Source organism: Diospyros lotus, chromosome 2 (genome assembly GCF_014633365.1).
Source record: "Diospyros lotus cultivar Yz01 chromosome 2, ASM1463336v1, whole genome shotgun sequence".
Classification (NCBI taxonomy): Eukaryota; Viridiplantae; Streptophyta; class Magnoliopsida; order Ericales; family Ebenaceae; genus Diospyros; species Diospyros lotus.
In genome coordinates, this window is record NC_068339.1 from 24115792 (window position 1) to 24131387 (window position 15596).

At 39.3% G+C, this 15596-nt stretch overlaps 3 protein-coding genes across 8 annotated transcripts; 1 reads left to right on the plus strand and 2 right to left on the minus strand.

Moving 5' to 3' along the window:
* Positions 1-569: 569 nt before the first annotated feature.
* Positions 570-3805, plus strand: LOC127796005 (U-box domain-containing protein 8). Of its 4 annotated transcripts, XM_052328027.1 has the most exons (3): positions 570-1855; positions 2806-3042; positions 3123-3805. In XM_052328027.1, the coding sequence occupies exon 1, from the start codon at positions 662-664 to the stop codon at positions 1769-1771; it is 1110 nt and encodes a 369-aa protein (XP_052183987.1). In that variant the 5' UTR covers positions 570-661; the 3' UTR covers positions 1772-1855; positions 2806-3042; positions 3123-3805. The 4 variants fall into 4 exon arrangements, with proteins under 4 accessions (XP_052183987.1, XP_052183985.1, XP_052183986.1 ...); XM_052328025.1 differs by lacking the exon at positions 2806-3042 and having other exon boundaries at positions 3075-3805; XM_052328026.1 differs by lacking the exon at positions 2806-3042.
* A 3572-nt stretch (positions 3806-7377) lies between these two features.
* Positions 7378-8916, minus strand: LOC127795670 (transcription factor DYT1). The gene is made up of 4 exons (XM_052327484.1): positions 8453-8916; positions 8129-8308; positions 7757-7933; positions 7378-7622 (listed from the first exon to the last, which is right to left on the minus strand). Exons 1-4 carry the CDS (start codon positions 8849-8851, stop codon positions 7536-7538), a joined length of 843 nt encoding a protein of 280 aa, XP_052183444.1. The 5' UTR covers positions 8852-8916; the 3' UTR covers positions 7378-7535.
* Positions 8917-12289: 3373 nt separating this feature from the next.
* On the minus strand, positions 12290-15248 carry LOC127793852 (uncharacterized). Of its 3 annotated transcripts, none has more exons than XM_052324605.1 (3): positions 15094-15248; positions 13880-14616; positions 12290-13402 (listed from the first exon to the last, which is right to left on the minus strand). In XM_052324605.1, exons 2-3 carry the CDS (start codon positions 14526-14528, stop codon positions 12771-12773), a joined length of 1281 nt encoding a protein of 426 aa, XP_052180565.1. In that variant the 5' UTR covers positions 14529-14616; positions 15094-15248; the 3' UTR covers positions 12290-12770. The 3 variants fall into 3 exon arrangements, with proteins under 3 accessions (XP_052180565.1, XP_052180566.1, XP_052180564.1); XM_052324606.1 differs by lacking the exon at positions 15094-15248 and adding an exon at positions 14743-15087; XM_052324604.1 differs by lacking the exon at positions 15094-15248 and having other exon boundaries at positions 13880-15087.
* Between the last annotated feature and the right edge of the window lie 348 nt (positions 15249-15596).

Consider the following 15596-nt stretch of genomic DNA (forward strand, 5'->3'; position numbering starts at 1 on the left):
TAGAATTTTTCTTAAATAAAATAAAATATTATTAAAATAGAAATATTTCTAGGATTTGTTTAAAAATATAGTATTAGTATTTATTTTCAAACAAACCCTTATCAATATAGTATCTATTTTCACACGTAAAATTATTAATAAAATGAAAAATTTATATTTGATATGAAAGCACTTGTGACTACTCTTATTAATACTAGTTTTAAAGGGATATTTAAAATTTCAGATGACAGTTATACTGAATATTTAATTTTTTTTAAAATTTGAAATGTTTTAATTTTTAAAATATAAACGATAAATGTGATTGTGATTATTTAAAAATATTGAGCCTTTTGTTTTTAGAGTTATTTGATATTTTTGTCATGCGATCTAATTTTTTCACGTGACATAACACGTGTCAAAATCGATAATTTTAACATGAACTTTGCAAATATCTTGAATTGATATTTATTTTAATAATATTTATTTATTCTTAATAAAAAATACTCTGCCATTGAAGAGGGCGTTTTGGTCACTTGAGCCGAGTACCCTCCACCTCATGTTCTTCTTTTCTTCTACAAAGTGTGCGTACCGTTCCAGTGGGTGACCTAATAGAACTCACAGGACCAAAATCCTCTGCCAAGTGGAGAGAGAGAGAGAGAAAGAGAGAGAGAGAGAGAAGGCGATGGCGACCCAGTTTCCCGACGACTTCAAGTGCCCAATTTCGCTGGAGATAATGTCCGACCCCGTTATACTCTCCTCGGGTCACACCTTCGATCGGGCGTCAATCCAGCGGTGGCTGGATTCCGGCCACCGGACTTGCCCAATTACGAAACTGCCCCTCTCCGAGCCCCCCTCTCTCATCCCCAACCACGCCCTCCGGAGCCTGATTTCCAATTATACCCACGTCTCCCTCCCCAGACCACAGCCCTGCCCGGAGCCCCAATCCCTAATCTCCACTATCACCTCTCCGTCCTCGGCTTTGGAATCCAAGCTGGCCTCGCTGGAGCAGCTGACTCGGCTATCGAAGCGCGACTCGGGTCTCCGCCGACGGCTGAGCGAGTCGGGGGCCGTGTCGGCCGTGCTCAACTGTGTCGGGTCCGACGAGCCGAGCCTCCAAGAGAAGGCGCTGAGCTTGCTGCTGAACTTGAGCCTGGACGACGATAACAAGGTGGGCTTGGTGGCAGAAGGGGCGATAGGCCGCGTCGTCGCCGCCCTGAGAAGCGGCGGCGGATGCAACTCCGACGCTCGGGCCGTGGCGGCGACTCTGCTGACGAGCTTGGCGGTCGTGGAGGTGAACAAAGCCACGATCGGGTCGTACCCGCGCGCGATTCGGGCCCTGGTTTCGCTCCTACGCGATGGAAACGCACGGGAGAAGAAAGAGGCCGCCACGGCGCTGTTCGCTATATGCTCATTTCCGGACAATCGGGTCAGGGCCGTGGATTGCGGGGCAGTGCCCATTCTGATTGTCATCGCCAGGTCGGGGCTCGAACGGGCCGTTGAAGTACTGGGTTTGTTGGCAAAATGCAGGGAAGGTAGAGAAGAGATGGTAAAATTCGAAAATTGCATACAAATCTTGGTTCACGTTTTGAGAAATGGTAGCTCAAGAGGCGTTCAATATGCCCTTTTGACGCTAAATTCGCTGTGTAGTTCCAGCAAAGCTTTGTGTTTGGAGGTTTTGAGTGAAGGGGTTTTTGAGCTTTGTGTTGGGTTGTTGGAAGATGACAATGAAAAGGTTAGGAGAAATGCTTCGAGTTTAATTCAAGTTCTACGGGGGAAGCAAATGGGGGGTTGATCGGTTGAATTACACGAGATTTTGGATTGAGATGGAAGTGAATTGGGTTGTTTTTGGAGATTGTGTCGTCTTCCATCTTTGTAGGTGAGTTGGATTTCTTTTTTTTTTTTTGATAGCTTATTAGTTTCTGTACAGAAAGGTTAGGTTTTTGTGGTGAAGTTGTTTTTCTACCTTGTATATTCCAATAAAAGCATTTCCTGTTTCAGATTTGTTAGTTGGAAGTCTCAGTTTATTTTTCTCTGCACTTGATATTCTTCATCGGAAGAAGATAACAGAATGAATGGAAGAAAGGCCCAGAGCAAGCAAGTGGCTATAAGCTTTACTTATAAGTGTTCTCAACCCTGATAAGAGTCTGAAATGTGTGGTGATTGAAAAGAAAACTACAACTACTATGGGCAACCGCTTGAACAACTGTTTGAAACTATTGAGAGTCTGAAATGTGTGGTAATTGAAAAGAAAACAACAACTACGCGCAACCGCTTGAACAACTGTTTGAAACTATTGAGTACGGGAAAGCAGAAGGTCGCTTGTTTTCCTATATGGAGGAGTTTGTAGGATGTTTTATCTGTGTGTATGTTTTTGTTGGCCTTTGTTTTCTTGGAACATTTTCCTCTCCTGCTCACTAATAGTCTCTGAGGAGGATCCCCTTTGCTTAGCTTAAGTCCAAATGACAACTTTTATGTTCAGATGACAGTTATCTTCACTATTTGTTTTGAAATCTGGCACTCCACTCCATTTCCCCAAAACTTGTGATAGCCTTATCTTTTTAGACTACACCACAACTTGAACCCACGATTTTTTTTCTTTTTTTAGTTACAAAAGAGACACCTTAGCCGGTGGATGCGTATTGTTACAACTTACAACTCTGCTTGATGTTTGCTTCCCGTGAGAAACTTGCAGTAGCTGTAGAGTGCACTCATTTTATCTACATGGATGCATATGGTTATATTTATCCAGCCGTGCTGCCGAAGAACGCAGATATGTGTGCGCTTTGCTGACTTATATGCGTTTTATTATGTATTGCATGTCTGAAGGATCAATCCCCACAATCTATTGTACCTTTAACAAGTAGTGGGCGTTGAATACGGACGCAAACGTATTTCTAATTCAGGGGATTTGCTTGAGCTTGGAGCCATGTTGTCAATGTTAAATCCACGCACGCCCGGGATTTGATTCCTTTTGAGATTTTTTTATTAAATAATTTCTCACAACAGGGGAAACCGTGTGGCAGCAAAGTTAGTTGACTACTCGGTTTTCTTATCTCTTCACAGGTTTTAACATTTAATACTGTTTTATGTTTTAGCTGCCGGCCCCGTGACTGTGATGTTACACCTAATGAAGTTTTCTCTAGGCGTTGGGTAGGTTCGTCCGCAATTTGTTGCCATTGATGGAAGGGAAACTTCCAAGGAGGAGGAGCAGACGACGACGACTTGGTGCATCTTGGTTCTGATCCCTCTATCAAGGGTTGAGAAGTACGTGGAACAATGAATTGTTGAACAGGCAGCTGGAATGAAAGGATTTGGAAGGTTCTTGAGAAATGGGCAAGGTGGGCTTTCTCGGGAACCAGACAGAAAATGGAGGTTGGAAGACAGGGAATATGTGAAAGATGATTTGATTTAGTCACATGGTTCATGCCCACCACCGACCCATACGGAAGCGGAATGATTCCCATGTCCCTCTCTCTCTCTCTATCTCTCTCAACTTTCTTTCTTTCTTTCCCTGTCTTCCAGGAATCGGATCCGAAATTGGCATCGGATTCTCGTTCTTGGACGCATGGGAGTGATCAAACGTTGTTGGCCGTTCGGCCATCCTTTCAGACCCAAACCAAGAAACCAAAAATTAGATTAAAAAATAAAAATAAAAAAATCATTGCGGAAAAATGGTTCTGAAACGACTAGGCGTAGGCCGCCTATCTATCATCTTAGGATCCGAGTAGGTTAGGGATGACAAGACGTTATCTTGTGCCTGCCTTTATGAATACTGTGCTTGTAAAAGAAATAGAAGTTTAAATAAATCAAACAAAATCTCAATTTATTAACAGCCCCACTTAAATTTAAGCTTTTAGTTGCTCTAATGACTCATTCTTCCTATTTGTTGGTATCTAAAAAATGTGGTTTGTGTATGGAGTTTAATTATTTTGGGTTAAACATGAGAGATGAATTGGAGGGTTAACCCTAATTAAACTTGATTTTTATGGTTCATCATTTCTTCTTGGTTTTTGCTTGCTTCCTGCTTTGGCAAATTCAGAAGGATTGCGTCGGTGATAGTGCCCTAGCTTTCATGTTTTAGTGTACTTTTTGATTAATTAGAGGGGTTTTTGATTTTGTAAACTAATGTGCAATAAATATATATTATCTAAAAATTAAGATATATTTATTATACACTAATTATTATCTACCTATTTATTTATTTATTAGTAATCATGTAAAATGAACTCTTGTCGTTAGAACATGGCATTATTTACTTAGTTTGAAATATCAAAAAAAAAATTAATTTATTAACGTTAACGTGTTATTTCAAATAAACAAAATAATACGGCAGTAATGGTGGTGGTGGTGGTGGTTGACCTAAAGAGCAGCAGCAGGCAATGGGTAGTGGCGAACCAACCTCCTCAACTCCCCCACATTGTGTTTCTATTCGCCCCCACACCCAACAGCCCCACCACCATTGGCCCCCAGCGACCTCCATGATTACAGACGAGAGAGAGAGAGATATGGGAATAATCCCTTTGATCATTTGCTTCATTTTTAACCCACCAGTGTTAATTAGCATAATCAAGCGTGGAGAAGAAGAAGAAGAAGAAGATCATAAAGACCCATTTCAGTAATGATGAAAATGGGATGAACTATAGAGCACGCAATGGAAAGGAAAAAAGAAAAAGAAGAAGACGAAGAAGAAGAAGAAAAAGAGCACCACTTTAAGACTAACATCATCCATCCCTTCTTTACCCTTCTTATTAGGTTAATTCAACATAGTAATATATATAACTAAAAGAATTTGTAATAGTAGTAGCCTACCATCTGGACTGGAATAAACTTTTTTGGTATCTTATTTGTCTCAAAGTTAAAAATCATTACTTTTAATATGATTAAACGCATATTCAAATATTTTCTCCAATCCAAATCACTCAGTGATGCTACTACTAGATTAGGTATGATCTCACTTTAAACTAGCAATTGATTCAAGATGACTCTTATGGCTTGGGTTTATTATATTATTTAAGAAAATGTCAAATTCTTGTTTTTTTTTTTTAATTTTTTCATGATATTCTTTATACATTTTACTTGAAAAAAAAAAAAAACACACACACAATCAAAAGAGCAATGTGTTTAACTCGAACCAATGTTTTTATTTATTTTTCTTTTTACATATATGACATGATCACACTATAATAATATAGTTAAATTATCAAATTAAAATTGGATCGTAATGAGATAATGAAATTATTATTATTATTATTATTATTATGACTTGTAAAAAAATAAAAGAAAAGTGAGAAAGAAAGAGCACGCTTGGAGACAAAAACCATTGAAATCGTCGGGTATCATGTAGGACTAGGAGAGAACCTAAAGATAGTGCTGGAGTTGCTCTTGGCTGAGAATCGCCATCTCTTGTCATGGCAGAATCATTGGGTTTATATCTCTTACGACTTGATGGGCCCCCAGTTGTGGCCACGTGGGCCTACCATATGCCACTAGAATGCCTCAAGCTTGCTCTGTACTGTAGAATCACGCTCAATGATCTCTCTCTCTCTCTCTCTACCATATTCCACGATAATATCTCAAGCTTGTTCTGTACTGTAGCTCAATGACCTCTCTCTCTCTCTACCATATGCCACGAGAATGTCTCAAGATTGTTCTGTACTGTAAAATCACGCTCAATTACCTCTCTCTCTCTACCATATGCCACGATAATGTCTCAAGCTTGTTCTGTTGTACTGTAGAATCACGCTCAGTGACCTCTCTCTCTCTCTCTCTCTCTCTCAAGTCTGAAGAAATACATAATCGGCTTAGTGGGCCATACATGGCCCACGGTGTTTGAAAGAAGCTGATTGGGGGCCTATGCGCGGGCAAGGTGTTTTTAAGAGATGCACCATATTGCCCAGGTATTTTCAAGATTTGTGTATTGGTCCTGAAGTGTTTAAGACAAGGTTATTGGGCTTAAGTTGACCCAAGTTAATTAAAAAGAAGTGTGGACAAGGCCTACATGGGCCCAAGATATTTGAAAGGGTTGTATTGGGATTATTACAATTTTACAAGATGGAAGTGATATTGGTGTGGCTAAGATTAAGTTACTCCAGGAGTTTATAGGCACACAATATCTAGGTTGCATGAAAATGGGAAAATGGTTTTTTTTTTCAAAAAGGTAGGAAACAAAAATGCAGAGTAAACTGTAAATTTAAAAAATATAGGGGTATATGTGAAAAATAATTAAAAATATAAGTGTTAGAATAAAATAAATAAGGGTGTATATGAAATTAGTTTATAATTTATATAATATAAATATTATTATAAGTTGCAAACCCTAATCAAAATTGCAGATTGCAGCCATTTGTTGAAGCTGAAGGTTTGGAGCAGTTGTTGCCGCCGCCAACCCGAGTCCGCTGCTCTCATCGCCGACCCATCTCGTCGCCAACTGTCGACTCTTTTCACCGCTTGCATCCTAACGTTGAGTCGTCGACACATCGATTCGCTGCTCTAACCATCGCCTTGCCTCTAACCGCCAATCCGTCTCGCCTCTCGCCCTCGCTGTCGATCGCTTCTTCTCATCTCTCTCTGTCAACCGCTGCCTCACTTATCTCGCCATTACATCCTCCGATCTGGCCCGTCGCCTAGCCTCTCTGTGGTCGTTGTAGATCTCGTGAGTGACAACCCTCATCTTCCCCTCTGCAGGCGATTGCTTCACCGCAATCGTCGGAAACGCGTTTCCAGCAGGAAACATGTTTCCCACAATTTTTTGTAAATTGCGAAACAGCCCCAGAACATTTCACAATTTATAGAAACTGCCCAAAAACGTTTCCGAGACGTTTTCACCATTTCCAAAACGGGAAACGGTTCGAAAATGCCGAAATGACATCTTTGAGCCGTTTCCGTGCTTCGTAGCACAATATTATAACATTTTTTAGTATTTAGCATTTTTTTTACAAATAAGATAAAAATATTTTTATATAATAAAATAATTTATTTCCCAAACTTTATAAAACAATATATAAAATATATTATTTCAACACATGTACTTTTAATAAAAATACAGAATATTGTTTATATTCATTAGAGAGCAGACTGGTGTTACCCACGTGATAATAAATTTATTCTCATATATCAAAGTGTAATTTCACCAAATAAAGTAAGTCGCGTGATATAAAATAACCATTAAGGTCGCATGCAGTCCAACTAATTGTAGCATTTAGCATTGTCACTATTACTAAAGTTGAATGGGATATCATTTGAATCCCAACCCTATCTTTATTATTATTTTTTATTTATTTATTTATTTTACTTGTTGCTGGGGCATGATGAGTGAGGATGGTTTCTTCTAGTTCAAGTGTCGACCCAGATGGATGGATGGATGGATGTTGCAGCATAAGGCAGCATGCAGCGAGGAAACTGACTGACATATATTTGATTCACCAAACTAACATCACAGCTAAGTTGGTGGCATCCCTCCCTCGAATTTACTTCATAATACATGAACTTAAATATCTGAAAACTATATATATATATAAAAATTGTGATGCAACATTAATAATGTAATCTCATTCTCATCATTCCTTGCTGCTCTGTATACTTGTAGCAATCTCTTGCAGTAAGACTCTGATCTGCTCAGCCTCAACCAGTCCGCCATGGCAAGCCTAAACCAGTTAAATCTCATCAAATCAGTACATAGTTTATCGGCATTAATGTATGTGTGGTTGAGTAAACAAATTAACACTTTTAATGGTCGATCGAGGGGTTGTTCATCCAAATTCCAATCTTATATAATTACCGTCAAAGAGGCAGTGACAAGAATTGCCGTTTGGAATGTAGTGAGAGTGATATCAGTGAACGCATAGCCAGCAACACTGAGGGCTTCCATCAGCTTGCTGAATCCTCGCCTTTTCTTCTCACAAACTAGTTTGATCCAAACCTTATTCTTCTCGATCTTACCCACCTTAACTTCTGGCTATATATGAAACAGCAACAAATTATTAACACCAAATCTAGTTAATTAATTATCATTATCCACATAATTTGAAGAATTAAGACGTCTGCATGCTAGCTAGATCGATTATGAAACAATTAAATTCTGATATCCTATATATATATAATTAATATATATATATATATATACACACAAACACACATGCCATCAACTAACCTCTATCCCCCATTTCATCGTTGTCTCCTCCGCAGCATCAATGGCATCCATTGGCCCATCTTTCGATTCCTCTGCAAAAGCTGCCCCCATTTCAAGAAGTTGGGTGCTGAGATCTCCCACGTACGTCTGCAGCTGCTCAATGTACGCGATTGCATCGCTAATTATGGTTGCTTTTTTCATCTGAAATTAATCAGAACAATTGATATGATCCTGATCCAACAAGTAGTAATTGTTAAAAGAGTACTGGAAACTGAGAGGAAGATATAGAGAGAGAGGGGGGGGAGAGAGATCGAGAGATGGAGATGAAGGGTTTTGAGAGATTGCATTTGTGATGATCGGAACCAACGCCCGGAGCTCGAGAAGCCCGTCGTTGATTCTACGGCGGCGGCGTCTCTCTGCATCGAGGTTCTTGGATCTGTAGCCTGCAGCCTCCTCCTCTTCCTCTTCCTCCTCCTCCTCCTCCTCCTCCTCGTCATCATCATCGTCGTCAATCTGCCTCCTCCTGCCACTATTGTTGTTTGCTTCCTGATCCATGTATGGATCCATGAATTCAGCTTCTTCTGAGAATGAAGGAGATGCTGCTATTAATTTGGTTTGTGGGTTCAGAATGATTTGGTAATAAAGCAGTTTCTCACGATATAGTTGTTTGGAGAGAGAGAGAAAGAGAGTGGAATCTTCTTGTCGCAGTTTGTTAGAAAGCTTAACAACTTTGACATTATTCATCACAGCTTCTATATGGATGTTGAAAGGCTCACTTCTAGCATGAGAGAGAGAGAGAGAGAGAGAGAGAGATGGGTTGCTGTTGCAATGAGCCATCCAGTAGTTCAGTTCATGGAATCTCTCCTAACTGAAAATCAACATGGATTTGCATTCAATCACAAAAACAAAAAAGTGAAAATCATTTGATTTTCTGTCCTTGTTGATTGGTTGATTTGGTTTGGTTGGTTCGACTGCGCAGACACACTTTAAAACATTTAACACTTTTTTTTTTAATATTTGGCATTTTGCATGCCTTTTTATTTTTAGGACTATTAACATGAACAAAATAAATATTTTTATATTTTTGTGATTTTATCTAAGCGTTTGGATCTTGTCAATAGATGCCGGATTTGATCAATTGGTTGCAATTTTAGTTATGACTCGAATATGATTCGAGAGACATGTGTGCCTACTGACGTGGCATGTCACCTGACGTTTTAAAAAATTTTGAATGAGTTCCAAAAAAAAAAAATTATATTAAATATAGATATTTAACATACATACATACATATATATAGAGAGAGAGAGAGAGAAGCATGCGGAGGATGGCAATGGCAACGATTGATCTGAAAGCTAGAGGCAGCGATCGATCTAGGCTTCCTCTTGCTCATGGCGACAATGATTGATCTGAAAACTAGATTGACGATCGATTTGGGCTTCCTCTTACTCACAGTCTCTTCACAAAAAACGACTGACGGCTCTCTGCTCTTACCGACCAATGACATCCTTTGACGGCCGCCTCGCCCTTACCATCAGTCACTTAAGCTAGTCCCATCGACGTCAACGATCAACCATCAAATTTTCAAATTCTAGATTGGCCTCCATTGTCGCCTCCAGCTTTTAGATCAGCTTCTACTGTCCTCCTTCGTCACTGTTTTCATCCTCCACCTAGATTCCTTCTGTGTGTGTGTATATATATAACACATATATATGTCTATTTTTTTATTTTTTTTCACACGTGTCAATGTGGAGTCCACTCAAAATATTTTAAAATATCAGGTGGCGTGCCACATTAGCAAGCGTGCATGCTTTTCGAATCAGATTCAAGTCGTGGCTAAAATTGTAACTAATCGACTAAATCAAGTGTCTATTATCAAAATTGAAATGTTTGAATAAAATCGTAAAAACACAAAAATATTTAATTTTTTCATATTATTAGCCCTTATTTTTAAATATAAAATATCATCTTTCTTTCCATTAATTATTTAACTATTCACTGCCCAAAGTTCAAAATTCACCCACTTCACAAAGCTAACATCTCCTCATGGCCTAAAACAAATTTCCAAATATCTATATTTTAAAGGAGCAAGCCTCTTGAAGGCTTTTTTTTTTTTTTTTTTACACTCTAAATTATTTCATATTTCAATTTCATAGTTACATATGTATAGATAGGTCAAATTAGAGATGGCAAACGGGCCGAGCCCGGCCCACCACCAAGTGGCCTGCGAGCCAAGCGGGCCGGGCCAAATTGGCCCGCTTAAAAACGGGCCAGCAGATTGCTGGCCCTAGCCCGGCCCTACACGAGCCCGCGGGCCAAACGGCCCAACCCAAAGACTGAGAGCGAGGGGCGCGGGCGAGACAGAGGGCGAGAGCGAGGGGCGCAGGCAAGGGCGAGACGAGGGCGAGGGCGAGGGCGAGACAGAGGGCGAGGTAAGGGCGAAGGCGAGACGAGGGTGAGGGCGAGGGCGACAGAGGGCGAGGGTGAGACAGAGGGCGAGATAGAGGGCGAGGTGAGGGCGAGGGCTAGACGAGGGTGAGGGCGAGACAGAGGGCGAGCGAGGGCGGCGACCGGTGAGCGAGGACGAGCGAGGGCTGTTTTGGGGGGGGGGGTTGTGTGGCCGATTAGCGGGCCAAGTGGGCCGGGCCAAATCGGCCCGGCCTTAAATGGGCCAGCAAAATGCTGGCCCTAGCCCGGTGCCAGGCCAGGCCCCAACGGGCCAGCCCGTCAGGCCAAGCCCATTTTGCCATTTCTAGGTCAAATTATAAAGCATTTGAAACTTTAAAATATGATGTAATTTGTAAAAGTTGAAAGTATCTTAAAAATAAAAATATTGAAAAACAAACCAGCTTGACGGACTCAACTTTTCAAGGCCCATGAGCAACTGCCCAGTTCGACCCAACAAATGTGGACTCATGGATTGGGCCAGGCCTCTCTCATAACATATGGGTCAATTCTGCGTTGGCCCAGGTAACGACAAGTCAGACAGACCCGACCCAACCCAACTTGTTTGACATAAATGTATTGCAAATAAAACAATATCAAATTTTTTAGTGTTTTCTAGAAAACAAAAAATCTACTGCCAAATAAGATAAATTTTTTTCTATTTAAGATCATATTTTGCAAGTAAAATATTTTCCCAAATAATATCTAAAATATATAGTTTCAATGTATATATCTAATATAAAAATGCAAAACTAACATTTGCCTTTATTTGAGGTTATGTTTTTCTTGTTTATTAACTTTTTTAGAATATAAGTTTTCATCAAAAAGTCTTCTTTTAAATATAAGCCAAATACTAAAAAAAAAGATGAAAAATAATTGTGTAAAATATTTTATATAAAATTAATGTTTTTATATAAAACAGTCTACATTGAAACTAACGGCACTTTAACCACATATCCACATGTCATGTAGTGGACTAGGGCACAGTCACTTCTTTTAATCAAAGACTAGGGCATGGATGTGATAGAAAAAATTCAGAAGCCTTTAAGAGAATTTATTCAAAATAAGAGAAATAATAAGAACTGAATCATAGAGAATATTCAAAATAAGGAAAGAAAAATAAAATAATGATTTACCATATTTTATGATTTTGGAACACACAAGTTAAAAGGATTTTTTTTTTTTTTTTTAGTTAGACCAATAAAAACTACTGTTACTAAATCCTTTTTAAGAGAGAGTTCACAATGTAATCTTTCTCTTTCATTAACGTTTTCCTTTTTCTAACTTTGTTAAATTGAATTAATGGTGCTATAGCAATGATAGCATATCAAATCTTTATATGACTGTTTTAAGTAAAAGTGTCAAAAGAAAGAGAAATTTAAACGTTTATGTCACTCTCAAGGAATTTATGAACAAGGATAGAACCAGGGTGGATCAGATTGATTGATTTTGTAGGCCAAAGTGCATAAAACAAAAAGGCGATGATATGAATACATACATGTGCTTGCAGTTACAAAACTCTCATAGAGAGGGGCCAATGAAGGTGACTTCACAGAGGGTGAAAAGGAAAGAAAGGGGTCCCTGATGTGTCCCAGTTATGGAGGCTGCAGCAGAGCCAGTCCAGCCTGGACAGAGACCGCTTCTGGCCCTTGGCCATCACAACAAACAATTTTTGGGGCATAAAAATTTGAAATCCGAATGAAGATGGGGACATAAAGCTTTCAATCATCCTCCATGTATGCAAAAGACAAATATATATAGATATATGCACACAGCAAGAACAGAGATCACCATCTTCCTCACATTGATTCAAATGGTTGTTTACCTAAAGTACCCAAAGAAAATGAAATGACCCAACAACATCTAGGACCACATGCTCCTTTCTGCTAAGCAATGGAAATGGCCATCCAATCCATTTTTTGTCTTCAACTCCACGACGGTAATATCCCCACAAGCACCCATAACTCATCTTCCACAAATAGGCACTTCCCTAATTCATTGGCTAAGTTTGAAGTTGACCTTTCCCTAGAAAATTTTTGGGTTACTGCACAATTCTCGAGCAAAATGAAAGGGTGATGAAGAGGGAAATCCTCTTGTTAGAGTGGGGAGAGAGACCAGAAATTTTCAGGAACTATTCTAGTGGAAATTTGGAAGAAGAAAAATGACTAGCTACTTGATCATGTCTTCCAACTGATAATAAGCACTTGGATTTTTGCAGTTTCATGGTTTGAAAATTACCACAAAGCAAGGAAGGAGGGCCCTGGGATTCAGCAAAAAGAGTTCCTCAATGTTGGAATAAATACCCATGTTTCCAGCGACAGAGTCGAATCCTGATTGACCAGCAATTTCTTGAAAATTCTCCAAGGGTCTGTGGACTCTACCGGCGATCACTCTACATACTATTAGAGCCTTCCTTACCGATGAATTGTCATCAAATACTTGGATAGATTCCAGTGCTTTCCCACTTGTAGAGGTAGTGAAGACGCCTATACCTCCTTTGAGTTCCTTCTTTGCTGAAAACCCACGTCTTAGAATTTGACACACATTGCATCTATCCGATGTGCAAAGGCTAGATGAGCCATTTACACCAAGAGAACATTCAACAGTTGTGCCATGGAACCTTAAGAGCTCGTTCCCATCGGCTAGGCAACGGGGATGTTTCTTTTGCAGTTTGCTAGCTTTGATCTTCACTGTTTCTCTGTATTCTTCAAATTGAGCAATTGTTTTTTGCATATTATGGACCTTCAAAATTCTCTCAATGTGGCCAGAATTGCCGTCGGACTTCAACCACCCAGTCCGGCAGATCATCTCTACAATCTTCCTAGATGAGTCTCCTTCAGTAAGTTCAGTGACTGCACAAAAGAAAAGAGGACATATATGAGGTCCCTTAGATAAGAAAACAATCCCAAAAGGCAATCTAAGTTTGAACTAGAGAACTAATCCAAAACGAAATCCAACAAAGATGAGCAAGCTAGAAAGTTATGTGGAATGACAGTATCAAACAGAAAAGCCTCTCTCTATTATGTGGAATGACAGTATCAAGTATCAAAAAGGTTTAAATTGACCACTGCAACAAGTTGATTTCCAGTACTAAAAGAAAGGACAAACTAAAATGAAACGAACATTTTTGCGCTTAAAAATCTTTTGCCTAACCTGTCATGCTAGTCAAAATACATATGAAAATATAAAGTAGGCCAGATAAATCAGAGAAAACGATGACATGGCTATCAATTCAAGAAACAACATAAGAACAAGTAGTTAAATCTATTAGTTCATGTAATTAATAAAAGGGAAAAGAAAAGCAGGGTATCAATGAAGGTTCCTCTTACCAGCATGTTTGGAGAGATGGTGTGCTTCAACAGCCTCCCACTTCGCAAATTGTTCACCACATTTATGGCAAGTCAAAGTTGAAGAACCAAGGGAATCTTTTGCAAAAGAAACCCTAGGGTTTGGAGGAATACCATTGAATCCAGAGCCTTCCCTCCTAGAAAAACTTTTAGGTGTGTTTCTGGGAAGGGTGGAGGAGAGCCTAGGGTTGTGCTGGGGCACCAGATGGTGCCCTCCAGGGCCAGGGGTACCAGGCCTGAGGGAACCCAGAAAGGTTGAGCCATTTCCACCACCACTGCCACTGCCACTGCCACCGCCACCAATTCCAGTGCCATTGTTTTCTTGAAAAGCACCAACCCCAGTTATCTTAATTTCACAGGTGGAATCACTGAAGACTACTTCATGGGTTATTGGGTTTAGAAATTCGCTACTCCCAATGGATCTTGGACTACAGCTTGGTGGTTTTTCCACATACCTCTTGCTTCCATGGATGACATCTCTGAGATTTGAAATAGACCTTGAACACCCAGACCTGCCTGTTTTCTTTGTCAATATGTTGCTAAGATTCCCATTAGCCCTTGGATCATAGACATCTGATGGCTGTGATCTGCACTGTAGTGATCTCTTTAAGGCAAACCAAACCGCTGGCATCTTCTCTCTCTCTCTCTCTCTCTCTTAGCCTTTGCCTTTCAACCTTCAAGAACTTGCCTCTCCAATTCCCTTTATCTTCGCAGAAAACCTTTGCAATGGAAAAGCCATCACTTTCTATGACGCATTTTCTTAAGCATTTGTACTGCAACGCAAACAGGAAAAACTAGCGAGGACAGAAATTTTCCCTAATATCATACACGCTTTGAAAACTCACCATATCTGTAACTCGCTTCCTCCTTGGACCAACTCACGCAATAAATACGGATACACATTTACACAACCTCAATCCATAGAAAATTTGAAAGGATTAAGAGGAAATCCACAAAAAGATAACATTATTTCGAACTCTGATGCACTAAAACCAATGCTTTTGCATCGACCATTCTCAGAACCATTTCCATAAATGAGGGTCGTGTGGGAAAGACGACAAAACAATTCAAACTTTGAAACAATCACTTACAATACTGGAAAGTAAATGAGGGAATTCAGAGAGGGCTTTGTTAATTACAGTAATAAAGAAAGATTAATGGGTTAGTGAGATGAAGAAGAATCCTTAGGCACTGACCTCTCATGGTTGGACGCCGAAGTGAAAATCTGATGTCAGAGACATTAATGGGCGAGTGAGAGAAGAAGGCTGTGGCTGTAGGCGGTACTACTTGGGCTGGTGAAAGTAAATGAAAATTAATGAATGAATGGGGATTACCGCCCGTAAAATAAATGCCCCTCGTGGCTTCGAATCTTTTAAGTTCGAAGCATCCTTAGATTAATTAATGGTAAAAATAAGTAAAACTCCTAAGTATTTTTGAGAGTGAGAGCGCATCAATATTTGGTGAAGTTAAAAATATTTTATTTAATAAAAATTAATTGCATGTGGACTTAAAAGTATATATATTTGCTATCGTATGTAATTTATTGAAATTCAAATTAGAGAAAAAAAAATCAGTCTTCTCCAAAATTAGATAAGGAAAATCCAAACACTTAAGATAAAAAAAATAAAATTCATGATTAATAATAATATTATTAATTATATATTACATCTTTATTAAAAGAGATATTAAATAAAAAAAA